The sequence below is a fragment of the Bactrocera dorsalis genome, chromosome 3 (assembly GCF_023373825.1).
Source record: "Bactrocera dorsalis isolate Fly_Bdor chromosome 3, ASM2337382v1, whole genome shotgun sequence".
Taxonomy (NCBI): domain Eukaryota; kingdom Metazoa; phylum Arthropoda; class Insecta; order Diptera; family Tephritidae; genus Bactrocera; species Bactrocera dorsalis.
In genome coordinates this window covers 91,525,126-91,553,092 of record NC_064305.1, presented here as the reverse complement: position 1 = coordinate 91,553,092, position 27,967 = coordinate 91,525,126, and the positions used below count along the sequence as shown (strand labels likewise).

At 40.0% G+C, this 27,967-nt stretch overlaps 1 protein-coding gene across 4 annotated transcripts in view; it reads right to left on the bottom strand.

Moving 5' to 3' along the window:
- Positions 1 to 4,222: 4,222 nt before the first annotated feature.
- Positions 4,223 to 27,967, bottom strand: part of LOC105230542 (hypothetical protein) — a 33,040-nt gene continuing 9,295 nt past the window's right edge. For all 4 annotated transcript variants that reach the window (XM_011211350.4, XM_011211349.4, XM_019991901.3 and 1 more), the window contains exons 3-7: positions 10,359 to 10,515; positions 5,971 to 6,113; positions 5,749 to 5,905; positions 5,565 to 5,679; positions 4,223 to 5,273 (exon numbers count right to left, since the gene is read on the bottom strand). In XM_011211350.4, the coding sequence (XP_011209652.2) occupies positions 5,118 to 5,273; positions 5,565 to 5,679; positions 5,749 to 5,905; positions 5,971 to 6,113; positions 10,359 to 10,515 (728 nt within the window). In that variant the 3' untranslated portion in view covers positions 4,223 to 5,117. The remainder of the gene's footprint in view (positions 5,274 to 5,564; positions 5,680 to 5,748; positions 5,906 to 5,970; positions 6,114 to 10,358; positions 10,516 to 27,967) is intronic.

Here is a 27,967-nt window from a genome sequence, read left to right as displayed (position 1 = left end):
AAGCACCGAAGCATGTGTGTGTGTGTGATGTGCGCTTGCAGTCGTGTGTCTGGCAATCGAAGCCATTACCTGGAGTTAAAATGCATAGCGGACCCCGAACGCTGCTAAAAGTGACACAGGAAACAGGTAACTCCGCAGATAAACCTAACTGTGAAGTGTGGACAAGCGGACAACGGTCTAAGCACTTCGATCGGACTCCACAGATTCGGGCTGCGCTGGGCTGGGCTAAGAGCCAATTTGGCGTGAATTTGCACGCCAAGCGGTCGTCGGCAGCATCCCTTGAGCAAAGTAAGTTATGCCAACATGAATGGCAACACGAAGGATGGGACAAAAGCAAAAACCAAAGTCGCAACGCGGCACAGTGGCCTGGCTGGCGAGAATGGACAAAGACAAGCAGTGGCATATGTGTGAGCGCGCGTGTGTTCGGGAACGAACGTTAGATGTGGCATATGCAAAGGGAATTCACCGTTTGTGGCGATGCCAAATCGCTCCGATAGCAAGTACAGGTGGAACTTTCGTGTGGATGTGTGTGTGTGTGGCTGTCTGAACGAGTGTGGTGAAAAGAGTGGTTTCCGCGAGCTTCGAAATAGTGAGTGGCACACACAGTGTTTTATTCAAAGACATTTCAGCTGGGAAAATATATATTAGACCTCGAGGAAGAAATTTAAGCAGCTTTTCTGACAATGCATGTAACGGAACCTATTTTAAGGGGTTACATTATTCTTATTAAATTCTACAACATCTCCAGAATACTATTCTAAGTTTTTTAGTTGATCCGAGTAATAGTTTCGGAGATACAGCCTTCAGAACTTGGCACTCGAGGCTAGCTAGGCAGAGTGCGCAGTCTTTAAACGCGTTTTTTCGAAACTGTTTTTTTGAAGACGGTTGGCAAGGTTTCTCGAGATATAATTTTTAAAGTCTTAAACGAAGGATTATTTTCCATCAATGTGTGAAAATGTCTACTAAATATCCAATTTTCAGTCTTTTTCCTTTGTTCAAGTTCTAAGTTAAGTTAGGAGCCGATGTTAGGCTACCTCCGAGCCACTGACGGAATTTGAGAGAAGCTGTTTCGTGTTATAAATGCGCTCTGAATTTCAATGCTTCCTGTTGAGGGGTGACAGAACTCAAATGCTTTCGGATACCAGTGCTTACACTTCCTCGCGGCATTCCACGTCTTTTTTAACCCTTCTCATCTACTAAGCAAGATAGAAGCAGCTCTGCCACACTGTGCAACACCTATGCCTCGCCGTCGGGGCGTTGGATGGGCGTTTTTCAGGTGCCACGGTGATATGGTGACAAAATGGGCAGCTTAACGTACAGCCAGCAGAGTGCGGATCACTGCGGTGAGTCGAGTATGCACTTACGTGGTTTCGTTTCATTTGGCGATTTGTGTCGCATCCGGTATGTGGTTTTCCGCTCCTATGCGAAAGTGCTGCTGCAACCGAGCGTGAAAGCGGTGTGCGGTGATACAGCAAGTGTGGCGAGCAAGACGCGCAGCGAATGCACCTGCCGCACTGGCATCACGGGGTCACCCTATCGCCATATCGCCCTTACGCCAAACTTACTTACTTCCATGGTTACATCGCTGTGTGCGAGCGCATGTTTGTGTTCGGTAACTGGCCGCTAAATTAAAGTACCGTTGCAATTTGTAACGGACGAAATAAAACAACAAATCTGATTTTGGTTACCGATAAATGTAACACATTCGTAATTGACTGTATTCCAATATCGGGCAACGACATTGCTTTTATTTTTGTTTTTGTTTTTGTTATTTCTGGTTACTCAGTTTTGCATTGCTACTTGCTGTGTAAAATTCGCATTGAACTTTCGTGTGTTGAATAAAATTTCGCTTAATACGCTGTGGCTATAAGTTAAGTTTACTAAGTTAATTAGTTATTAGTTAGAAAACAAATGGCACGGATCTTAACAACAAACTAATTTCCATAAGATAACTGTATAAATTATGAGCATAGCATACATAATTGCAACAAGTGAATTTTCAACAACTACATACATAAGTTTCTATATTTTCTTTGTATTATAATTTATTTAGTTAAAATTATCATTACTAATGACATTAAGTGCTTGCTGTGCGTTGCTGTCTTTTCTATTTTTATTTCGATAAATTAATATTTTTTATTTTATAAATATATACTATATATGCTTGGCTTACATATACATGCAGAGAACGCCATGAATTAAAAATTCGCAATTGAATTATTATTCCCAAGTATATATTTGATTTTTCATAGCCACGAAATGTATTCGCAGGTCTAGCCTAAAAAACTCGTGTTAAAAACTTCATTGTTTGATAAATGCAGATTAAGTGGGTGGGGTCTAAAGGTAGATCACTTGGAAATGTGGTAATTATGTATTTAAAATGGAAGTATTTCCAGTTTGTGCGTAGGATTTTAGAATGGACACTCGGTAAGTCATTAAGACCTTCGACGATGTTAATTAGGTTGTTGTTTGCGCCTGTCTTTCTGCTGTCACCTTCCCTATAGCATTTGCGATAACTCAACCAGAAGCTCTCTCAAGAGTCAGCTACGAGTACTTGGCTACCATACAAGCTAATTGCGGTGCCTACATCGTTTTTAAGAAAGGTGCTTCGACAATTTCTTCTACCAGCTAGCTGCTTTTACGTGCGAAGTGCTTGGAAGATCTGTCCGTAAATCCGTCTCGGCATTTCCAGTAAAACATATTACCAAACACTGCCCAAAAGCATATAACCATTAGTCAGTGATGTCACGAAAAAAGTGGAAGCCTTTTATCTAGTCTTCTAAGCAAACTCATTTAAATCTTTCATTCAAGACCTACGGACTGCTGGTCTCAGAAAAAATAGTGAAGCTACCCTTTTAAGCCAGCATTTCGAAACTGTCACTTTCGAATACAATTAGATATTATTATTGACCTTAATTAATAATTGCAACCTTAGAAAGGATAATATTTTAAGAATTTGGAAAAAATATTTTTTATGTTAACAAAAATTCTGAAAAAATATTGGGTAGTCGAAAAAGTGTAAGGAACTTAACATTCATCATCAAACGGATTTTAACCATTTCAAAATGACTGGCTACAAAAAGAAACTCGGGTACTTTGGGTACCACATGAATTGTCTGTGAAAAATTTATTGGACCGAAACAACATCATTTTTTTCAGAAACGAAATGAAATTGAACCATTTCTAAAGCGAATGGAAAGAGAAGACGAAAATTGGAGCAAATACGACAATAATGTGTGAAAAAGATCATGGTCCAAGCTTGGTGAAGCTCAACAAACGCCTCGAAAGGTAATGTTGAGTGTTTGCTGGGATTGAAAAGAGCTGCTCCAGCCTAGTCGAACGATTGATTCAACATTTTACTGTAAACAACTGATGAGATTGAAGCAAGTAATCGGAAAAAAACGGGCAGAACTGATCAACAGAAAGGTTCGTCTTCCTTCAGAACAATGCTAGAGCACACACAATTTTGATGACTCGACACAAACTGGGAGAGCTTGGCTGGAAAGTTTTGATATGGTGGATGCATCAAAACTTCCCAGCACTGACCTTACACTATTGGATTATTACTTGTTTCGGGCTACGCAGAACTCCCTTAGTGGAGTAACGTTGGCTTCAAGAGAAGCCTGTAAAAATTACTTTTCGCAGTTTTTCGCCGAACTACAAACCAGAAAATTTTTACACTGATGGAATAATGTCTCTAACGAAAAAATGGCAAAAAGTTGTCGACCACAAATTTTATCTAAATATAAAAAAAAATAATTTGAAGTTTGATTAAAAATACGAAAATACTTTTTCGACTACCCTATATTATATTAAATAAAAGAGAACCAAATAAATTTCCTTGCCAAACCATAGTAGTACCAGTTCCGCAAGGTATTTATGGGCTCTCAAGTATTCCACCAACTTAGCGACTTCATTACACTAAAAACCTTTATTTAGAGAATCTCCCTTCACTTGGGTTAAAAAATTGCGAAAACTTTTCAAAAATATTTATCATTTAAAACTATCTTTGTAAAAAAAAACTGGTCGAAAGCATTATTATTCTCACTATCCGCTCCAGTTAGACTTCAAGCACTGTTTTGATCATACTCTAGCAGTTTCTTTCACCGGACACCGCCAGTTTCATTAGACCATTTTTCTCTTTCCCCCCACGAACTTCCAAAGCACTTAGTTAATCTGCTATTTGTAAAGACCTGTGAACGTAAAAAAGGAAACCATCGAGTTGGATTTGTTTCTTTTATATCTAAGTTCCATTACATTGCATAAAAATTCAACAAAATTTAATAGTTTACAACTAAATTAATTTAATACATTTATTCTCTTAAAAATATACTCTCCAATGAGTGAAACAACTCACAAATTCTCTTTGTTCCAGCGAGTATATGTATGTGTAAGTGTTGCCACGTGTTAAATCACTTAATTCCGGCGTAAAATCTTCATGCCAAATTTTGCAATTTTCATTTCGCAATTCATTTTAATTAATTATTTTATATCGTTTTAATAAACAAGTGCATACAAATACAATAAGTAAATTCAATATGTTTCTACTAAGTCTAACATACTTTATAATTAATTTGTGTATATGTAGGTATGTACTGTATAATTTTTGGTCTTGTTGGTACTCTAAACGTGTGATTTTGTGTGAGTGTTGGTAATTTTCTCTTAAATCGGGCTTCCTGTGCCCTAAATTTTAATTTTAACTATAATTTCTAATTCCGCACATTCTCGCCTCTTCTACTCTTCACGCACCCTTCCGACTCTCCATTAGCACTCTACTAACTGTATATGTTGTTTTAAACATAGCTATAATATTTCTATATATATCCACTTCATTAATCCCATTTAAATACTAAGATGTGTATGTGTGTGTTTCTTCTTGTTCTTCTGGATACATTGCAACGTCTTCTTTTTGTTTTTGCTTTTTAACTTAAATTATATAGCTACATGCCGTAATCTCTTAATTCACTTATAAATTGATAACTGTATAAGTCCGTTTCCCAAAAAAACTGAAAACAAATTTCGTTGCTCTCAAACAATTAAGAGATTATAAGTAATATCTTAAGAAAAATCAAAGCAGCAAAGTATTTTTTGTAATTTTACGTTGCCACACTTTTCATCTATCTAATACTCATGTGTGCACCGAATGCCGCAACGACGCCTGAAATGATAAGCACGATCGCTCGACCAAGATGAGACTGATATCGGGACACGCCTTCATCGCTGAGTCCGTCATGGCACATTTCCGGATGTCGTGTGAAGTCCTCACAGTAGATCTGAAATGTTAAATGGTTAACTTTAAAAGGTTACTCCAATCGCAATGTGGGAAAGCGATCCGCAGATGCAGATAAAATAGTAAATACTGCTTCAAGCGCTTCTAGCTATTGCATGTGACTCTTTTTGTATGAAAAATCTATTAGCATCCCACATTTTTGCTTAAAAAATCATAGCTTTGTGAGAGCGGAGCAAGTACCCCACGGGATATCAACGACTTATTCATTTTGATTTTCTTAAATTTACACTCATCCCCTTTTAACACACATATATGTTTCTCAATTTGGTCTCACCTTTGTTAGGCTGTGCGCATATTTGTCAACCAGTTCACGTGTGAATTTCGCCGCGTCGTGGCCGCATATCTTGCGTGCGGCATCTTCAGAGCAATCCACCAACTCGTTGATGGAACTGCATTTCAATAACGGAAAGTTTCAATTAGTTAAAAGTAATTACTCACAATTTTTTACAACAACGCACCAACAAATTGTTTTTATATTTTCATTCAAAGTTATGTTCTCGTGGTTCTCCTGATTCTTGTTGGGCTTCAGAAACACCATTGTTTCCTTATAACGATTGGCGCAACCCTCAAATTCCTTTTTGGCTATTTCCGAACAATGCGCGTGCTTTAAGTATTCTAGACATATTTACAACAAATAAAGTGGCGAGGTTTTCAAGTATTTCAATTATTTTTCAACTTACCATCCTGAAACTCGCCTTCGTTACACAAGTCACGAATGAATTGATTTGTACCGTGGTACAATTTATTGAATTGGTTCCTTTGCTGCAGCGGCATGCAGCGCCGCGTGTAACTCTGGATGCAACGAACGCCCTTTTTCAGTTCACTAAAAAATAAAGAGAGCATATAAATATAAATAGGAGAATGGGAACTTAAAAGTAATAAAACTAAAATAAATCGGTTAATATCATTTGGGTAGCCGGTCATATGGAAATATACACATTTCCCCCTATCATGCGCCAGGCCATTCAGTTTCTTTAAGGATTGTTTGAAGCAACCACTCCAAGTGGAACACCTCAAATCTTGGAACACAAGCAACGCAGGGCTGTAGTGTTGATGGTGGACAGACCACAAAGCTTCTACTTCTTGGCAAAAGGGAGCTTAGTTACATTGTAGATGTCATCACGAGGCACCGACTCTTAAGTTCCCAGTTTCATAAGATAGCAAATGTGGATTCGCTTGAATGCCGAGCATGCGCGGAGGAAGATGAGCCGCTGGAACATTTTCTATGAATGCCTAGCCTTCAGCCAGATGTATTCCACTGCTAACAATCCTCAAACTTAAAAAACATTGGGAAGCTGGGGTGGAATAGAAACACATTTTTTACTCAATGAGGATAACTCTTATTTCGGTTAGCACCCGGGAGTACAGCGCTCATGTCAGTTAATTTGTGTTGTTGTTAAGTGAACCTTTTTTAGGTATTACAATTCTCTCACGTCCACAATATACAAATAAATTTTGCATTATTCTATTGAGCGTTCTCACGGTTCAAACTACAAACATTAAAAAAATATGAAAGCTCATCGATTTCGGTTCCTTTGGAACTAGAATACCCTTCACAAAGTCCTCATACAAGGAACTGATTTTGATTTATCAGTTGTTATGGTACCTATATGTTATAGTGTTTCTACCTCAACAATTTGTCTGAAGATTTTCCCTATTCCTTGTACAATAATCTATGCTAAATTTTGTTGAAGATATTTTGGCAAATAAAAAAATTCCATACAATGACTTGATTTGACGAAAAAGGTTTTATGGCAACCAAAAACTTTAGACAGATAGATGAACTTGTCTAAATCGACTCAGCTCGACACGCTAATCATTGATATATACTATATTTTATAAAGCCTCCGACGTTTCCTTCTAGGTGTTACAAACCTCTGGGCAAACTTAATATACCCTGTTCAGAGTATAAAAATATTTTGATTGTACCAAGCAATACTCCAATGGTTTAAGGTAAATCGAAGATGATTTTGATAAAAATTGTGACGGTTTCTAGATATTCCTCACAATTAAAACCTCATTTCTAAAGTACGATAACTTTAGAAGTATTCCTAAGACTTTACCCTGCCCTTCTTGAATGTATTTATTATATATATATTTTATGCATTTTACATTTTTAAGATTACTACAGCCTAGAATGGGTATTTCTGTAACTTCTTTACTTAATAGCAATTCACTTTAGCAATAAAAGGTATTAAAAAATTCCGGGCTAACGCCAGGCTTTCAAGTTGCTCAAAGCAGAGTTGAGTGCCATCCTCCTTTGGTTTTCTTAACTAAACAGTTTGCCTATTCTAAAGTGAGCAATTGTGGCTAGTGGTCACACCGAAAACACTTTAATCAATAAAAGTGGACTTTGTGTACGCCATTCTAAAGAACACAGAAGACCACAATAAAATATTAAGTCTATTGTATAATCATAAAGGAGAACTTCTACTTTTGACCTATTCTAATAACTTTAAGCCATGACGTGTTTAATGCAACGCAGAGTTCATTTGTAATTCATACGAATTCTTGATTTTTCCATAACCGCATTAACCTCCTTCCTCTCGTTGGGATGACAAAAAAATTTGTTTTGGAAATTCAATTTGGCACATGCTTTTACTTACTTATGTAACGAACCGAAAGTTTTTTCAGACTCATTTTACAAAACAGATGATCCGCTTGGAATTTTTAATGAACTCGATTTTTATCCGCTAGATGAACGCGTACACGTATGTGCGAGTGTGAGTGTGCCTTTTTTGTTTTGCCGAAAGAGAGCAACCACTCGCAGCATTGGCTTAGTGGGAAGTGGACAAACGCATTGAGTGCTGCATACCAAGTGCCAAAGGTTGACCACTGAATGATAACGGTATTTACGAGCACAATGAAGAACGTATTGCTTCCGGCTATGGAGTGGTAGTTGCAATCAACACAAATTTTCGTGTAACTAAATAGGCACACGATAACTGTCGGAATAGTGAGGTCTCGTCTAAAACGAAGAAAAACACCATGAGAATTGCCGTTCAAATTGTATCTTCCGAGCGAGCGCAGAGAGCACGTAAGCGAACGCACGAATGAATTGGCAAGTGGACGAATGCATTGATATCACAGATACATACGTAGACACCGTCCGAGAGGAGCAAAAACATGAAGTTTAAAATCAAAACTTCGAGTTAACTTCTGTGCGCATCGATGTGTTGCGTCCTTCATCGGCGTAAATAGCCGAACAATAGACCGCTACATACAGAAGCACACATTCGTAAATTTGTAGAATAAATACGTATGTTTGGGGTAAATGGACCCAAAATGTCTATGCTATTAGCAAAACAACAACATTTTTGAGGTTTCTGCTTTGTAGAAGCACTGATGCATTGTTAAAAAAGAAAATGTTTTGCCAACTTCATTAAAGAACTCCCGCAATTTCATTCGAATCGCAGAGGCAAGTCTCATCTCCATCAATATTATTTCTGAAGTGGAAAAAACGTACATTAAAAATTGGAAGTTCATCCAAAGCTCGTCTAAATTTTTAGTAATGGATTCAACAGCACATTGTCACTAAATTTTTGCTGTGGCATAGGAAGTTACAAGGTTCAGTTAATTTATATTTAAAATTGTAAAAAATACCGTTTTCCCCACTATGCTCTGTGGATACTAGAGGGCTCCATCATCAGCTCCATCAAAATCTGCAAGCACTCCGGTACCAGACAAGGTGATTCCCTCTCGTACCTCTTTATCAATATAACGCTGGAATAGGTGATAATCTAAGCCTGGATATTAATCGCAAATTAATTTGCAACAGAATCTACTTTGGGTTCGGTAGTTGAGATTTATCTCGCAGATCTTCTTTCACATGGAAGATGATCCTCCAGCAAAGTGCTCCTTAGAGCCGAGATCCGTGGGTGGACAACGGCAGCGAGGTCATTGAACTATAGAATTCGCCTTTCTTGACATTGAAGGTGCTTTTGATAACGCGTCTCACGCAAGCATGATCAAGGCACTGGAGAAAAGGAACGTGCCGTCTCCAGTATGCAGATGGAGCCTGGTAGTAGATGAGTTCCTTGATTTGCTCACTTGCAATGGAGCAATGGGAATCGTTGCCAGGGGTACGACGATGACATTGTCATAATGGCGAGAGGCAAATTTGAGAACACTCTCTGCAACGTTATTCAAAGGGGCTTAAGTCGAGCAAAGGTATGGTGTAACACGATAGGGTTAAGTATTGTATCAACCCGGCAAAAACAACCGTGATCCCTTTTACTAAGCGAAGGTCTCTTCCGTCAACTGGGAGCGCCGCCTACTTTTCGATCTCAAGCCATCTACAAGTATAACAGATTAAGTAGATTAAATGCTTTGGGGGACTAACCCTGACGAACATTCCTAAAAACCATCCAAACGTTATAAGCTCGATTTGTGCTAGTGAGATATGTATGTCGGAATTTTTAAGGATTTACTGAAAGCTATTCGATTAACTTCGAAGCACGATCACATAATTAATTCTCAAAAAAGCGAGAATTCAATAATTAAACAGCGGTTTCCCATAACTCTGCGCCTTACCAAATTCGCGATTGCGTTGAAGTAACTGTAATTTCGAAATTCCGCAAGCTAAGCAACACCATTTATGACTTCAATAATTAAAATCTCGCACTAAGGCAGCGTCGCATTTTATAATTATGACACCTGATTGCACCAGATTTAATGGACGATGGCCTGAGCTGATAAAGTTAAGGTTTGTAGCCAAAATGCGAGAATTCGCCCGTACATTTGCTGGAAATTAGAAGGTAATATTAATTTTGCTAGTAAAAACCACAAATTGCACAGCGCAATTAATTCCTGCGCTGAATGAAGAAAAAGAGACCGAGAAACAGCCAAAAAAGAAAGTCGACTACACTTCGTAATTACTTGCACCCTGCCATTAGTGCTTCGCAGTGATGAGCGGCGCAACAAACTGCGCGCAGTCAGTTTGCTGGTGGCCACCAGGTAAGGCATGCAACAGCAGCGGTGCGCCAGGCAGAAGGGGTGGGGGGTAAATGCGGAATTAAATAATTGAAAAAAGAAACTTTTTCTTTTCTCGTTGATAACGTTGACTTACTTGCAAAGTTTAAGCAGTTCGTCCTTCTTGGCAGCTCCGATGGATAATTCGGAGGTTAAATGTAGCATATCCAGAGGCTCAGCACATTTCGTAAACTCCTCCTGGCCGCACTCCTCACCACGAACGCCAGCCACCAGGTCGCTGCCGAGGATTGCAACTGAAACGATACGAAAAGCGAAACAGTATAAACGAAAGTTACAGAAAATGTCGTCACATTAGAGATGACAATAATTGTGGCCGCATGCCTGCCGGGGAGGGGGAGCGGTGGTGCGCGTAGCAAGAAACTTTGATACAAAATGAGAAACTTCGAGTTGCTGCAACTTACAGTCGGTAGCTGCAATCAGTGGTACCATCGACCCAGTGCGGCCCATCGTCTATTGGGCCGATGTAAGCGTGTATGTGAGTGTGTGTACTGCGCCCACCGTGCCACTGACTGTCTTGTACGTATGAAGATCCAACTCATCACAACACACCGGGCGACGGCGGTGGCAGTGGCGATGGCGACACTCAATGTGGCTGAACAACAAAGTTGAGAATGTGCATCGAGGGTAATAAAATCCTCTGTACGTTAAATTGCTAGCAAACGTAGTGTACGACAACAATAACACCAACAACAAAGTAGCACAGCTGCCGAGCAGCAGCATGGCCCAGCGGGCGGAGCAGCGGGGCAGCGGGGCAGCGTCGGTAAGCGCGGTGACCGCACGGCGCTGGGTGGGTTAAGGGACAGTCGTCGTTGGCGCTGCTGGTGTTTCTGGTGCTGGTGATATGCGGTGTTTTGGGGTAAAAGGCCACCAAGCGGTTAAATTGAAATATTGCACTTTTTATTGCAGTTCCTTTGGTCAATAACGCTGATAAATGGAGCTTGGGTAGATTCCAAATCGTATTTATCGCACATGCTTGTTTGTTTGTGGTAGTGCTTAAGCGAGAGGATGGCACTGTGCGCCCTTTTATGCCTTGGCTGCCGGTCTCCCGACCTGGCGTCCTTCTTGCTGTGCATATTCGCAGCAAACATGTGTCCGCACGCATATATATTGTGTTGTGATCAGTTTGGACAAATGAGAGATGCGGCGTTTTGATAAAAGTTGGCCAAGACGTGCCAAAGTTAAGAATTCGTTGAAAGCAAAGACGTTCGAGTGACTCGCATAACTCTGAAGGTACAAGCAACAAATGCTGGCAGATTACGCACATTGCGTGTGCCTTCAAGCTTTCGACCGAAACGTAGCTACACAAGCACCATATTCATCTTTGTAAATTCAGTCATTCAGATTTTGAAATTGCAGAAAACTTTGCAGTTGCGCTGGCCTGGCTGCACCAGTCAACCATTGGGAGACGAAACCCAATTTCCACAAATCGAAAGCAATCAGATCAATACTCTAAAGTAATAAATACTTTACCAGAGCCAATGAGACGAGCGTACAACTGGGTTTCAATAACAGTTTACGACGAAAATGCAAACAAAAATGTAGTTCTTATAGCGCTGATCACTATTGAGATTGTCAGATCTTATGTTTTCCGTGAAAACGTTTCTCGTTAAATATATCAGCCGCTTGGAAGCGTTCAAATATTTTAACCTCCCCATTTGTGCAGCAACCAGAACTCACTCAGGATTAGGAATTGAACATATTGCAAACTCATGTCGAACAATTTAGATTATAAGAATATAGAATGATGAAACAGTGTTGGAGAGGATAAAATATAGCACAGAAGGTCCGGAATGAGCATCGACAAACGTTTAAGTGTCTTTCGGATCTCACGACTTCTCAAAACACGCAATGGAGGCAGTTTTCAGTCGAACGAAGGATAAAACAAAATTCACTGAAGGCTGAAGGCCATACCAAAAAGTGCTTATTAAAATTGTTTCGCGGACTGGAAAAATCGTTGGCATAAGGGTATTAAATCTGGCGGGGATTACTTTGAAGAGGACAAAATAAATATTGAGGAATAATTAGAAGATGATCGTTTTCAAGTTGTTCCAAAAAAAAATAGCTAATTCGCGACATCACCGTAAATCCAATGACTTCAGTTCTTGAGTGAGAACAGTACGCGTGCAACCCCAAGTTCTTTCTCAAAATCCGGCAGGTTGTGGTTTGAGATAGTCCCAATTTTTGTGAACGTCTTGGAATCGAAGCGGTCTTCAGCAACACTTGCCTCATTACTTCGAGCGGCTCTTTGTCTCATTGGAGAACGATTGGTTTGATAACAGAATTTATTAATTTGTAAACGTTGTTCTTGCGTATATCTTTCCATGATGAAATTGTAAACATTACCAAAGAAAATGAAAAAAAAAAATACAGATCTTGACAAAAGTATCAAAATCATCCCTATTAGAAGACCCGTTACTATATTGTTAAACAGAAAGGTGAGTTGAAGGCAGACTAGAGCTTGTATTATAGATACACTTGAATTCATTACTAGGGGGTATATGTTTGCAGATGCGATATAAGAAGCACCGATATACGTATTGCTAACCTATATTCTGGTTATTAATTAGTAAGGTTCCATATTTATTTATGCCTGGCTTTCCATAGTGCAGTGCGACAAACTTCATTCGTAATTTTATCTCTTCAAAAGGATCGACACTTAAATCAAAGAAACTATGGTCACACACCCAGCAATAGTCAGGAGGCCTTTGAAGTTTGTGTGAGTGGCTACTGGCAAGATTCTGCTGGATAATCTTTGAATTCTTTATCTGATGCCCTTAGAGCTACATACAATGCAATGTACACATGCTTCAAAAATAATAAGGCACTCAGGAGTAACAAGCTGCTCACTTGTGACACACACACACACAGCTACACTTGCGTGCAAAACTAAGCACAATATATTGTATAAAGCTAAGTACTCCGTTTTCTGTCTCATTTGATATTGTCACAATGAATATGCAACATGTGTACATATGTATGGATGTATGTATGTATGGAAACACACTTGATTGTGTGTGCGTGTGCGTGTTGCTGCACATATCCTTAAGGCCAGACGGATTGACCATTCTGAGCCAATTTGATTTCACCATATACACTCCATCCATACACAAATATGCATTCAGCTGCGTGTGTGTGCGTGTGTGTGTGTGCTGTGTGCATACGACTATGAACCATACAATATTTTATTTGCTTAGCATTCGAGCCGCAGCTGCAATTCTTGTCATTGTCTTTCCCATTTAACTTTTACTCTTTTTTCCAATTTATTTTCTTTTGCTCCTTTTTTCCCACTTTTATTTCTATTTTTGTTTTCATTTTCCATTTTCTCTATTATATTTCTTTTCTGCTTACAGCGTGTGCCGCACTGTTGCTGTTGTTGCTGTAGCATTTTAGTTTTTGCCAGTTTAAAAAGTTCGCCGCTGCTGCAACAACAGCAACAACAACAAAAAGTACAGAGTCTCACTATAAATCAACAAATGTTGGCATTGCAATGCTAGAAAAAAGGGAAAAAGCGAAACAGTGAGCACACAAAAATTGAACAACTCACACACCACACTCACACTCACACGCCCGCGTACACATACGGCGTGGCATCCTTGGCAATTCTTCCCTTTGTATCCTGGCATGGATATCGCACGCTGCCGGCCAGTTTACACAGCATGGAAAGCTCGATTGCGTCTTTCTGCGTACGGCCACACACACACACACACACACAAATAAATGAGTTCTAACAAACACATAGACACATGTGTGTGTGTGCATGTAGTTATTTGCTCGCGTCCAGCTTATTTATTTGCGTGTGGTATTTGTAAAGTATGTGCAGGATGTATAAATATGCGAATATTCGGAGCGGCCAGCATCGGTCATCGGTCGTTTGGTGGCTGCGTTACTGCGTTACTGCATCAACAACAACAACAAACGAGCCGCGCCGCATTCCAGCACCGTTCACCTGCCGCCGCTGCGTGCGCACCGAATTGTTGTTGGCCGCGTGCTGCGGTTGCCAGCGTTTTTATAGACATTCGAACACATATTTGCTCAACTTGCCATTAATTTTTGAAATGCATCGAAAATTGAAAACAGCAGGAAAAGGCTGTAAAGCATTTCCGTGTATTCATACAGCACGAGTATAAACGCTGCGTTGCACTGCGTTGCGTTGCGTTGCGTTGCTCGGCAATGAATTGCACGGATATAAGCCCCAGCAGGCTCTACGCGCCATTCATTCATTCCTTTCTTCATGATTTGTTCATATACTTTATTGATAATTCGCTCAGGCTTCCTTTTCTCGTTTTATTTACTTTTCTGAGTAGTTGTTCGTGTTTTTATTTTTTGGCTCGCATGCTGGTATGCCGACCAGGCACGAGTCTGGCATGTGTATTTGAACTCGCATATGCAGTGATGCTGTTTTATTAACTCCTCGAATGAATGTGATATGCGTGAAGTTAAACATTAGGGATGTATATTTTTTATACGTCCCGAGAAAAGATAGCATGAAATTTCCAATTAAACATAGATGAACTCCATTTTGACATTCTTCTCACATTGTAGTTCTCTCCGCCACAGGCAATAGCAACGGCACCATCTAGCGGTGGCAAGCTATCTTTACCTTGTAAAGATACCGCCTAGTAATAAGATCATCCTTGTTCACATTTCAATTTCTAAATTCATGCAAACATTTTTACGATAGAAAAGCAGAGACCTTGATGCTTTAGTCATGCTTTGAATTAAAATGCACTTCGAAAAATCTACCCTTGATTGTAATACTGCCTTATCATATTGTTGTTCAGAGCACCGCGCACTACCCTAATGTCCGAACAGATATTTATGTATGGATTTTTTGATTTAAGTAGTTCTTTAGTGATTTTATTTATCAACGTAAACTGATAAATAAACAATAATGCCATTAAATACAATTTGTGTCAATGCACTTCCATGAATATTATATTAAACATCAACTGCGAAGGTGTGAAGGTGTTATTCCTCAATTCTGACCACAAAAAATCCATGATCCAACTCACACATTAGTGGAAATGCATAAATATTGCGGTTATTTTAGCCGACGTTGGCACAAAAAAATCATAAAACGAAGAGTCTATCGGGGTGGTAAAAACTTGTAAGTTCCGTAAGATAACCTTCAAAAGCTTTGCGGTCTTTCTCCACACCACATACATAAGTAGAAACCTACAAGTTCTCAGCTCAGCACGAAAAGGTAATTGACAAATCCATTGAAAGGTTTGCCCCTGGTTGTCTAAAAGAAGCTTCCAATTGAACAACTTTCCTATCCTAAATTACTGTTATAGACTACAGGAAGCTTTTACAGACCTGCCGATGTCTACGAAGCTTTCATTGATAGCAGATGCCGACTTTGAGGTTATAGGATCAATCACGAAGAAGAAGTACATATTTGATATTTTTCCTTTGGAAACTGCCAATAGAGTTATCATAGTTAGATCGCTTAAACATCATATTGGGTAGTCGAAAAAGTCTTTTCGTATTTCTAATCAAATCTCAACTTATTTTTTTTTTACATTTATACTAGTAAATAAATAAACAAATATGCACCATTTTGGTCGACCACTTTTGCCATTTTTCTGTTAGAAACATTATTCCATCAGTGTAAAATTTTTCTGATTTTTCAGCGAAAAACTGCGACAAGTAATTTTCACAGTCTTTTCTCAAATGGTAAATGCATCAAGATCTCCCAGCCAAGCTCTCCCATTTTTTTTTGAGTCATCAAAAATGTGTCTGGTCTAGAGTTATCCCGATGGAAGACGAAGCCCTTTCTGTTGATCAGTTCTGACCGTTTTTTCGACTGCTTGCTTCAATCCCATCAATCTCCATCCATTAAATTTTTCACAGACAATTTTTGTGGTACCCAAACAACGAGCTTTTTTTTGTAGCCAGTGAGTTTTAAATGGTTCAAAACCGTTTGATGATTAATTTTAAGGTCCTTAGCGATGTCATGGCAGCTTATGTGACGGTCCTAGTCAATCTTTTCCACAATTCCATCGACTCTTTCAACGATAGGTCGACCGGAGCGAGGTTCGTCTTTCACATCGAAATTTCCAGAACGGAAGCGAGCGAACCATTGTTGTGCTATACGAACTGATACAGCATCGTCTCCGTAAACTTCACAAATTTCATTGGTGGCTTGCGTGGCATTCTTCCCTTATTCCACTATGATATGACATAATGTGATTGGTACGAGTAGCATCTATTAACGACTTCTATTAACAAAAAACGAAAAGACTTTTTCGACTACCCAATATAATTGTTCATATATTTATATATTTCCCTTTGCTGTTAAGGAATTGTTTTGGTTTTGTAAGATTTCAAGCTATTTATCTTTTAGAGTCCTTATATAATTGCAAGACGCTTTCAAACAATTTTTTTCAGAATTTTTTTTTTAGATTGTTTTAGTGTGAAACCTCAAGAAGCGGAATGCCCACACTTACAAGGACAATTTGCGGGCAAGTAGATACAGGCGCGTGTTAAGTGAATTATCACTTTCGCGCTCTTTACATCATTTTAGATAATTTCGAACGCAAATAAGTCGCAAAATCAAATCAAGAGCCTCATTTGTCCACACCAATAAAGCGCTCGGACAGTTGTCAACGCCTGTCAGCCTCGGCAATCCGAAAGCTGTTATCCCCGACTGCGTCGCACTCCACCTAACTGTAAGTCCGTGTGAGTGTGCCATGGCGTGGCGGCGGCTGGAAAATTGCGCGATTGTTTGAAAGGACATTTCAACGCGTCGAAAATGTAAAATGGGGATGCGCGCCGCCATTGTGGTTTATTTTGTGTGAATTTGTGACATTTCAAAGGATGCGCACAGCTGCTGGCCGTAGCTAACGCTGGGCGAGTATTTTTAGCACATCATCAGTCAGCGCGGCAGGCTGATGGACGGGTTTACTTATTTACCGTCCACAATCAAGTGAAATTGCATCCACACCCACACATTCGCAGTCGCAGTCGCAGGCGCGCGCTGCCATCTATTTAGGTATGTTAATAGGAAATGAGCTGCACCAGTAAAATTGCAAATCAATTACGCTTTATTCCACAACATTGAGTTAAAATACCGTCGCATCCTGCCAACACTTTTTACATCCAAACACACACACACACATAAGCACACGCACGCATTCAATCAATGTATTTACGATTCACGTATGTGCATTTATACTTACGGAGAGCGACCTGTTTATGGTAACATAATTACGTTGAGGTCACGCATGATGGATACATTGCACACACCGGTGACCGCCAACGGAAATTATGCACAGCATTTCAGTGTGCGCGCATTTGGTGTATTTAACGGCTGTGTGTGTATTTAAAGGTGATGTTTAAATACATATTGGCTTATACATATGTGTGGGCTGGAAGCCCCGACACGACATTATTGGGTATTTCGTGATCAGCGAGGATTCTTTGTGGACTTAATTTCGACGAAATTGAAGGCACTACCGATGCTCCAATAATTCAGAAACAGACTTGCAGCTCTTTATTAAATCGCTCGCAATATCTTTGAATTGGTTCTGGTGATGCATTGCATCTGGTAACTCAAGTTGTGCACCGTAAAAGGGACTTATGGGGCTGTAAGTAGTTGTAGCGACAGAGATATTCCTGAAGAAATTTCGAGGTATGGTGCCGAGTTAATAATCATTAGCCAGCTAAGAATCCAGGTCCATTCCGGTTACAGAAACCCAACTGTCGTGAGAACAGACCGTATAGACTCGGTCGCTTGCTCTAACTCACATTCGAAATTGAATCAAAAGACAAACGGTCATTTTGACTCCACTAAAAACCGAAATATTTTTGATAAACAGGTTCAATCTTTAGCTCCGTTAACCAAAGGATGCTTTGCTGCTTTTGGATGCCGAGGAAACCCGCACATTCGGTTAAAATAAATGTGCATTTCCACCCACTCATATTTCGAATGCAAATACCTACAAGCACGCCTGAATATTTGACGTGGCGTGTCGTGGTGTCGCGCTGACTGCTGTACTGTCTGTTTACCTGCGCTTTTCATTACGAACATAAGCGGCATACGAATTAAATTGGGATTTTACGAGTTCCATATTTGCGCAGTGCCATACGTTCGAGTTCCGATTGCACATGAGACCTGGACGAGGAGTGCACCTGCGTTCCGTTGGAGTATGAATAATGCATGTCATTCATTATAAAAATGCAGATGATTATGTGGAATGTGCGAAAAAAGGCTGTTGAGCACTTGCCGTTGTTGGTATTACAAACGTACATATGTATTTTGTATTTGCGATGTTCGGCCTTCACTCGATGCTATAATATTTATTTTTCAATTCGTGGCTGTGGTTTTCGGCAGAAAAGTTCCAATTTAATTTTAATAAATAACTACATTGCTCATATGAACCCACATCCACATATCCACATTCCCAATATGTGTGAATGTGTGACAAGAATAGTTAATTGCGCTTAAAAGTTCAAATTATGAAGCATTGCAACACTGTCCAAATCAGATTTTGTTTAGGCCGGTGCATGTTCAAGCAAAAAAAAAATTATTTAAAGGTGATGTTATGTTGATTTTCCTGATTTATTTTATTTTTTTGTTTAATTTGAATGCCAAGAGTAATCACTCATCTATTAGAAATTATTGTTTATTTATGGATTGTTTTTACTATCCTATCTTCTAAGTTGGTTCGAACTGGACACAGTGTGCTAAATGTCGGTTCAGTAGTTTAGGAGTCCAAAGCGGACAAACAATGTGAAACGTAATTTTTATATCTAAAGATAGATAAAATCAAAAGAATCAAAGCAAATATACATACACTAGAAGAGATGAAACAATTGGAACTTTCAGCTGTGTATTAAAGGAGAAGGAGGGTTTTTGCTTTTATATTTAAAGGTGGCTAGGCCTCAACGGCTTAACGCTATGATAAAGACCTTCTAAAATAATAGAATATTAGAAGTCGCCAATCACATGGAGGATTCCACGTCCCCTCCTTAATAATTATGTAGGTTCTATAAGACAAATTTTTCAGTCGCGTATACAAGAACAAATGTTTATACCCTCAACCATACCAAGTTCGCCACGAGCTGAATCGATTTAGTCATATCCTCCTATCCGGCTATAAATATGCGAACTCGCCCCTTAGTTTTTGACTTATCGTTCTGAAATTTTGCTTACGTAATTTTTGTTTAAGAAGTTGCTCATTTATCTGAACCGCCGATATTGGACAACTATAGCATCTAGCTGTCAATCAAACTGACCGATAAAACTCTGGTCTTTGTATGGAAAACATTTTTATTTGACCAGATGTCTTCCCGTAATCCGACATAGATTATTATCCAAGACATTGCTATAGTTTCCGAACAAATTGTTCAGATCGAGCTATATGTAGCTGTCATTGAAACTAGGACTTCAACCAACGAGTCACTCACTGATAATTATCAGTGATTATAATCACTCTCTCAACTTCATGACCTGTGACGCAAGAGAGAGAGAATTTGAATCACAAACTATCATTTCAATTTCAACTCGAAAATGTTTTAGTACTTCTATAAATACAGATCTTAAGGATGGGTCTGCTATAAGCGTTTAAACAAAATTAGGAATAAACAGGAATTTAAAAGAGAACTTAAAATAAAAATTAGAGGCTATAATGGAGGCAAAATACATTCTGACTCTTTTGCACTGCTAAAGCAACTTAGAGGTAAAGCTCCTTTCCAATTAACGCGAAATCTCTTATAATGTCCAAGAGATAATGTGTTTAAAAGAAGGATCGATGAAATATTTATGATCATGCGTATTCTTGGCATGAGTAAATCATAGTTAAACTAACTAAAACAAGTAAGGAAGGGCTAAGTTCGGGTGTCACCGAACATTTTATACTCTCGCATGATAAAGTGATAATCGAGATTTCATTATCCGTCATTTACATATTTTTCTATTTTGGTTCCTAATGTATATATTGCACTATACAGAGAAGGCATCAGATAGAATTCAAAATAGCGTTATATTGGAAGAAGGCGTGTTTGTGAACCGATTTCACCCATATTTCGCACATGTCATCAGGGTGTTAAAAAAGTATTATATACCGAATTTCATTCAAATCGGTCGAGTAGTTCCTGAGATACGGTTTTTGGTCCATAAGTGGGCGACGCCACGCCCATTTTCAATTTTTAAAAGAAGCCTGAGTGCAGCTTCCTTTTTCCATTTCTTCTGTAAAATTTAGTGTTTCTAAGGTTTTTTGTTAGTCGGTTAACGCACTTTTAGTGACTTTCAACATAACCTTTGTATGGGAGGTGGGCGTGGTTATTATCCGATTTCTTCCATTTTTGAACTGTATATGGAAATGCCTGAAAAAAACAACCCTATAGAGTTTGGTTGTCATAGCTATAGTAGTTTCCGAGATATATACAAAAAACTTAGTAGGGGGCGGGGCCACGCCCACTTTCCAAAAAAAATTACGTCCAAATATGCCCCTCCCTAATGCGATCCTTCGTGCCAAATTTCACTTTAATACCTTTATTTATGGCTTAGTTATGACACTTTATAGGTTTTCGGTTTCCGCCATTTTGTGGGCGTGGCAGTGGGCCGATTTTGCCCATCTTCGAACTTAACCTTCCTATGGAGCCAAGAAATACGTGTACCAAGTTTCATCACGATATCTCAATTTTTACTCAAGTTACAGCTTGCACGGACGGACGGACGGACAGACGGACGGACAGACGGACGGACAGACGGACGGACGGACAGACAGACATCCGGATTTCAACTCTACTCGTCACCCTGATCACTTTGGTATATATAACCCTATATCTGACTCTTTTAGTTTTAGGACTTACAAACAACCGTTATGTGAACAAAACTATAATACTCTCCTTAGCAACTTTGTTGCGAGAGTATAACTAGTCAGATGCTCTTTACAAGAAATGCATTGAAGCACACTAGTCGCGATTTGACGTTTTTCACTTGTGTCAACTGATCAGCTAATGAAACAAAGAAATGGTTGTAAGATCACTTTTGTCTCCCACAAACAATAACATTTCAATAATAACATATATTTATTGATGCCCAGGTGAATAAACTAAAATAAGAGTAATAAGATATGTCCATGGATGTTCGAAAAACTCATTTGATTTATTTAGAAAACTCTTTGCAAAAATCCTCGAACTCATAATCCAGCCACATCAACACTCACACATTCTCAGAAACACATCCGCAACACTATTTCCACGAACAGTAACATTCCGCAACTGCAATTCCGCCCTTACAAACAGCAGAGCGCAGCAGCATCTCATTTTAACCCATTTCCCGAGCTCGCCATATTTATGAGTGTTTGCATGCCCTTCGCAAAGTGGAAAATATTCTACTAATCCATTTCGCCTAATTAGTTAATTTATATTAAAATTCATGACAATGTTAAAGCACTAATGTGCTGGGCTGCGATGTGAAGGAAACCGAGCGCCACAAAGCCGGCTCAGCACGGCACAGCATAACATTAACGAAGCACAAGGCACAAGGCCGGGGCTGGCGGCGGTTGTTTTGAAGAAAACATCAAGTGTTTACTCGGTTAACCAGAAAATTCATCTCGGCGCTAAGTGATTTAGTTACAATTTTCCACCAGTGTCGTGTTCTCGATGGCGCACAGTTTCCGGACGGAAGGTTGCAGCATCCAGCGGCTTTTTGCCACTTGTCCTCTCGTTTCGACACTTCGGCTATGGCTATGTGCATTGTCAACTTTTAATGAATATTGCAGCAGTTAACTGTGTCTTAAATAAGCCGATGAATGCGCTCCGCCTCAACGACTCCCCATGAGCCCAGCAAAGGAACTCTGTGTAAGTAAGTCAGCACAAAGTATAGCCGGCCGCACCATCCTCGTCAGCGCTCGCTGCCAGCTTCTCGCTCAGCCGTATTCTCGATACGGAAAGTTCGCCGCAAAGCCACAACTGGATATGGTAGGCCACGGCGACGCTCTGAAGTGTTCGCCGGGAAGTGACTGCAGCACGGCTTGTGCTCGTGCGTGCGTGTGTGTGTGTGTGTGTGGTATTTCAATGTGCAAAATATTGAGAAGCGCTAATTATAAATGCATGTAAATGTGAATGTATTAATTTTAAATGAATGTAGATTTTGATATGGCGTAAAGAACAGCAACCGAACTATTTTAATGTTGACACGTTTCTGCTGGATCTGCAGCTTTTCTCATTTAAATTCAACCGAGGCAAGCACTTGGGGTTAAGGTCGTGTGCGGTCCTCCGAGAAAACTTTAAGCTTTATCATTGCATAAGTTATTTTCGGATACATGTCACTGTGCAGCTGTTAAGGGGAAGAAAGATGGCCACACATTTAGCAATTCACAAAGTTTTTCAGTTGGTGATTACTCAGGCGTTAACAAAACAAAACTTTGGAGCCCATTTATTGTTTCTTATAAATGCTAGTTTTCACAAGGTTGAACAACTTTGGCATTACCCGAGCTTATAATAGTCCCTGGCCGCCAGACATTAACAAATGTTTAAAATATGAAACATTTTTCGGTAAAGTACACCTCTCGGTCCAGTGGAGAGATAAAAGGGGTAAATATATGAAATAATTATGAATTCAATGCGAAAAGAGGATACAGGGGTTTTCCGAATTACATGGAACCAATCGTTACAATTCTTTAAAAACTTTCAAAATGGCCTTCTTCTGTGTCGATGCAACGCTGCCAGTGCGATTTCCAATCATTGGAGGCGTCACGGAAGGTATTCTCCGAAAAAGCTTCGAAAGCCGAGGTGCATGCTGCTTGGATCCCCTCTGTCGTCTCAAAATGCTTACCTTTCATCTGCATTTCAGGCAAGGAAACAAAAAGATCAGGGATCAAATCCAAGCTGTGGGACGGCTGCGGAAGCGTTGGGATGCCGCCCTTGGTTAGATAACTGTTCACAAGATAGGCAGTGTGAGCCGGGCACTGTCGTGGTGCAACTTCCAATCGGTTGCGAGGTCTTGTCTGACCCGATTGACCTTTCGTTAGAGTCTCTTAGGGACTTCCACGCAAAACTTGGCGTTGACTGTTTGTCCAGAATGAACAAATTTATGATTGACGACGCTTTTGATGTCAGAAAAAAGCAGTGAGCATCATTTTCACTTTGGTTTTTCTTATTCATCGGCGACCTTTTCCCGGCCCTCCAAAAAGGCCTGGTGTTACCGAAACACACCACTTCTTGCTAAAACAACATCTGGGTAAGCCTGCTTAATAATGTCAAACGTCTCTGTCGGAGATTTACCAGGTTTTACACAGAATTTAATCGCGTACCTCTGCTCTAACGAACGCTGCAATTTCGACTTGCACCACTCCAAAGTACATTCGCGGCGGAAGAAAATAAAAAGAGAGTCGCCTTATCTGAAACCTCGTTTAGTATCGAACGGTTCGGAGATGTCCTTTCCGATCCTGACGGAGCTTTCGGTATTGCCTAACGTCAGTTTACACAGCCGTATTAGTTTTGCGGGGATACCAAATTCAGACACTGCGCCATAAACGCAGTTCCTTTTCATGGTGTGTATCGATCCTCTTTTACGGGTCTATTTCAAGATTTAGCGCATGGGGAATATGTGGTCAGTTGTTGATTTCCCAGGTCACTGATAAGGTCCAATCAGTTTGTTGACGGTGGGCTTTAGTCTTTCACATAATACGATCGATAGAGCCTTATACGCGATGTTGAGGAGGCTTATCCTACGGTAATTGGCGCAGAATGTGCGTCTCCCTTTTGATGGATTGTACACACTGAAATTCCAATCGTCGGGCAAGCTTTCGTGCGACCTTATTCTACAAAGAAACTGATGCCTGCTCCTTATCAGTTCTTCGCCGCCGTGTTTGAATATATCGACCGGCAATCGATCGGTCCCCGCCGCTTTGTTGTTCTTCATATTGGCTATTTATTGAAATTACTCTTTTAGTACTAAATTCAATAGTTTAAATTTTGATATTTTAAAATTCTGAAGTTTAAATAAAAAAATCCCCCAAAAAGGCTTTAAACGCCAACCTAATCAAAGTGGCTAGTTAAAAGTAATTAGTTGGCCATACTGCTGTTTTCATTGTACTCACACACACACATACACATGTACGACTGCGAGTGCAAGAATGTACAAGTTTAGAACTGTGGCAATTGTTACAACTCGTTGTCCGAATTCGAGTCATTATTACACTCTAATTACTGTGGAGTAAATTCGCATATGAGTGCGCCAGGCACAAATACATACGTACATACATTTATGCATGGGCAACTGGGCTCAGTAATACAAATCCTGCATTTTTACTTGCACCCAACAACAAGGTAGAACCAACAAGGCCAAAACCAAGGGTTTCGGTTGAAACCTAGACCAAAAACGGATTTTGGTGAATTCTTGATGATTTTAAGTTTACTAACATTAATATACAGATACATCGAATCAAAAATGGCAGATCTATAAAAAATGTGTCTTGAAATATCAAAAAAAAAATAAAACAAAATATGAAAAAACTGCTCGTATTTGCCCGACAGCATTTCTGATAGCTTCGACACGGACTAGTGCCGGTGCAAAATCGAGCGGTTCTTCAGCCTTTTGGGCGCTTCTTTTTGTCACGGTGTCGGTTGGTCGACGCCGACAAAGCCCAACAATGGCTGCAGTGTTAACAATACTAACTACATCACTGCACCAGATACATGCAACAAAAATGCACAGGCGTCTACATAGGTGTTGCTTTAATAGCAGTGGCAATATCAGCGGCAAAGCCGGTAGCAAAGCACTCCAGCAGTCAAGCACAGCTCTAATGTGGGCCGACGTCCACACAATGCCGGCGGAAACAAGGAGGGAAACGAGCGCAGGTAAATGCCTGCATACCTCACCACACACACACACACACACACAGACGTACATTTACAAGCGAGGCGATTGCAAAAATGAGCAAATGAAAAGCATAAAGTGAAAATTGTACTGCAAACTCAATTCGAACCTGGTGGTAATACGAAATGCAAGCACATAAATACATGTGCAAACACACACACACCCATACATATATGCATTTGCGTGTAAGTAAGGCGGTGTTTGCGTTCGCATGTAAATATCAATGCACTTAAATGCTTCTCAGCCACATACATATGAATACATGTGCATGTGTGTGTGTGTATGCTCACTAAGTACCGTAATGTGTGCGCTGATGGCTTTTCAGCTTGTGGTTTCACTCTCTAAAGTGTGGCGACCGTTGCCGATCCTCAATAGCCCCGAAGGTGCGAACCACCCAGATACCTTCTTGACTTCCGAGCCAACAAGGGTGCTTACAATAACAAGTGCCAAACACATACATACATATAAGCTTGTAGAAGTGTATGTAATTATGTGGCATCCGGATTTGCTCGCATTCAAATGCACAGATATGTAGGTGCACCGAGCGTGGCTCTCCGAGACGTTGCAGGCGGAGCAAAACAACAAAAATTAAACGATTTTCAATTAATTAAACTAAATGGAATTCGATGGTTACAGTCATTGATTTTCGAAAAGTAACTGGTGATGATGATGATTGCAGTGAAAACAAATTAATACATGTGAATTGAAAGCAAAGCAAATGCCAAGCCAAAGCGATGAAGCCTGCAGGCGATGGCACTGACGAATGTACATAAGCTCAGCCGCTCGCATTCATGCCTACCGACGCATTAGGGTGCACCTTTCTTCGTGAAATTAATGCAAGTTCTGAACTGACATGTTTTTGATATCAAAAGCTCAGCCGAGGGTTATATAATTATGAAGCAGCAGGTCACTCAAGCAGCTGGCGACATCAATTTGCCAACTTTGGTCACTATCAGAAAAATTTATTGTTTTTTTTTAACAAAATTCTGCAAGCAGCTGTAGCACTAGCGAGTTGTTTTCTTCTTTGAACGCGAAGTTTGGAGATTAAAATGTTGCTCTGAAAAAAATCTATGCAATATTTCCTGAGAGAACTTGACTGGGATCGCTTGGTTTATATGGTAGACAGTGAACGAGAGAAGGTTGGAAATCGATGGCAATTCTTCACGCACCCAGAGAGTTTTGTAATTTTTTTCGAATCATTCGTTACCATCATCTCCGGGCTCCGGTTTTCTCTCTGCTCAACTTTTTACTCTAGCTCGTCCACTGATCATTTGCGACGGAATTAAATTCTCTGTGAAACTCGGTGAATCTGCGACAGAGACTTTTGATATGAACAAGCTGGCTTATCCAAATGTTGCTTTAGCAAGAAGTGGTGTGTTTCGGTGGGACAAAGCCTTTTTACAGGACCGGGAAGAGGTCACTGATAAAAACTGTGCTTAGAGACCTGCGGCTTCGACAAAAACCGACATTGTGACTCGTGTGCGCAAAGTTTTGAACTCAGACCGTCGGCTCAATATTGGTTTAATTGTTTAGATGTTAATTTTATCAAAATCTGTGGTTCATGACATTGTGACGGATCAATAGAACATATGCAAGGTGTGCGCAAATGTGCTCACTGACGACCAAAACGATATCTCAAAAACTAAGGAACTAGTTCGTATCAAAAAAATGTATACTGCTAATCTAAATTTCAGATATGCGCCACCCTAATAATAAATAACGCTTGTACAAACACTCATAATTATTTACACACACATATGCACATACATACACACATGCATACCACTCGAACGGCTAACCGGCAATTGAAATAGACTTTCGGATGCGCACGCTCAAATGCACGACGGCTCGTCGGAAGAAGCCCTTTACAAATGCTTGAATTGAAAGATTTCAAAATGTATTCACGCTGCTAATAAATACAAGTGCGAGCAGCTTGGTGCATATTGTTTACGCTTTAACTGCACTTGTGGCATGCAAACACATTGAGGCAATCGATTTTAATTTAATTAATTGGCCAACCTTCTCGGCTATCTTGTTGTGCTAGCAAACGTTCACACACACGCACACACATACATACATACATATATTTGCAAGTGTCAACATGCCACATACATATGTACATATACATAGTACATATGTGCGAATTGCTGCATGAACGGCTGGTTTTGTCCTTTCATCTTCTATTTGGCGAGAAAAGCGAAAAGGCAACAGATCCTTTCATCCACAACGACGACATTATCACACATGCAACTTGCAACAAGCTCAAGCGTTTCATATTTTATTCTTTTTTATTTGTCAATGAAGGCAAAGCCTTTGTTTTTATTGTTTTTACGCTCTTTTGGCTCTTCTGGTTGCATTCCCCATGCCAATTAAATCCTCGCTCGCACACGCTCTAAATAAATCGAAAAGAAGAAGCCACTTCTCGTGCCACTGTCTGACAATTAGTCGCAGCTCAACGCATCAACACCGCACACACACACTCATCCCAGCACCTTCCTGCATTTATGACGGCATTTGACTGTGTGTGTGTGTGTCCGCGCATAAGCAGTTAACCGGCTGGCAGCGCAGCATGCGTGAGCACTTGCGCCAGTGCGGCAAACACTGCGTCAGTGTCCCTGTGGTAAGACCAGATGTTGAACTGGAAACCACAAAACCGGATCCAGTAGCTGTTTTCCGACTGCAACTGCTGCTGCTGCTTCTGCCTCCACTGGCGAATCTTGCAAATGCAAATTAATCACCAGCATTCTGGTTTCTTTTCAGCTACCAACAGTAGTCGGGCATTTGTCACCATTTGTTTGGCCAGAGTGTGCGTAAGCACAGTCCTAACACCGTTACATTTGTTGAATTCTGAA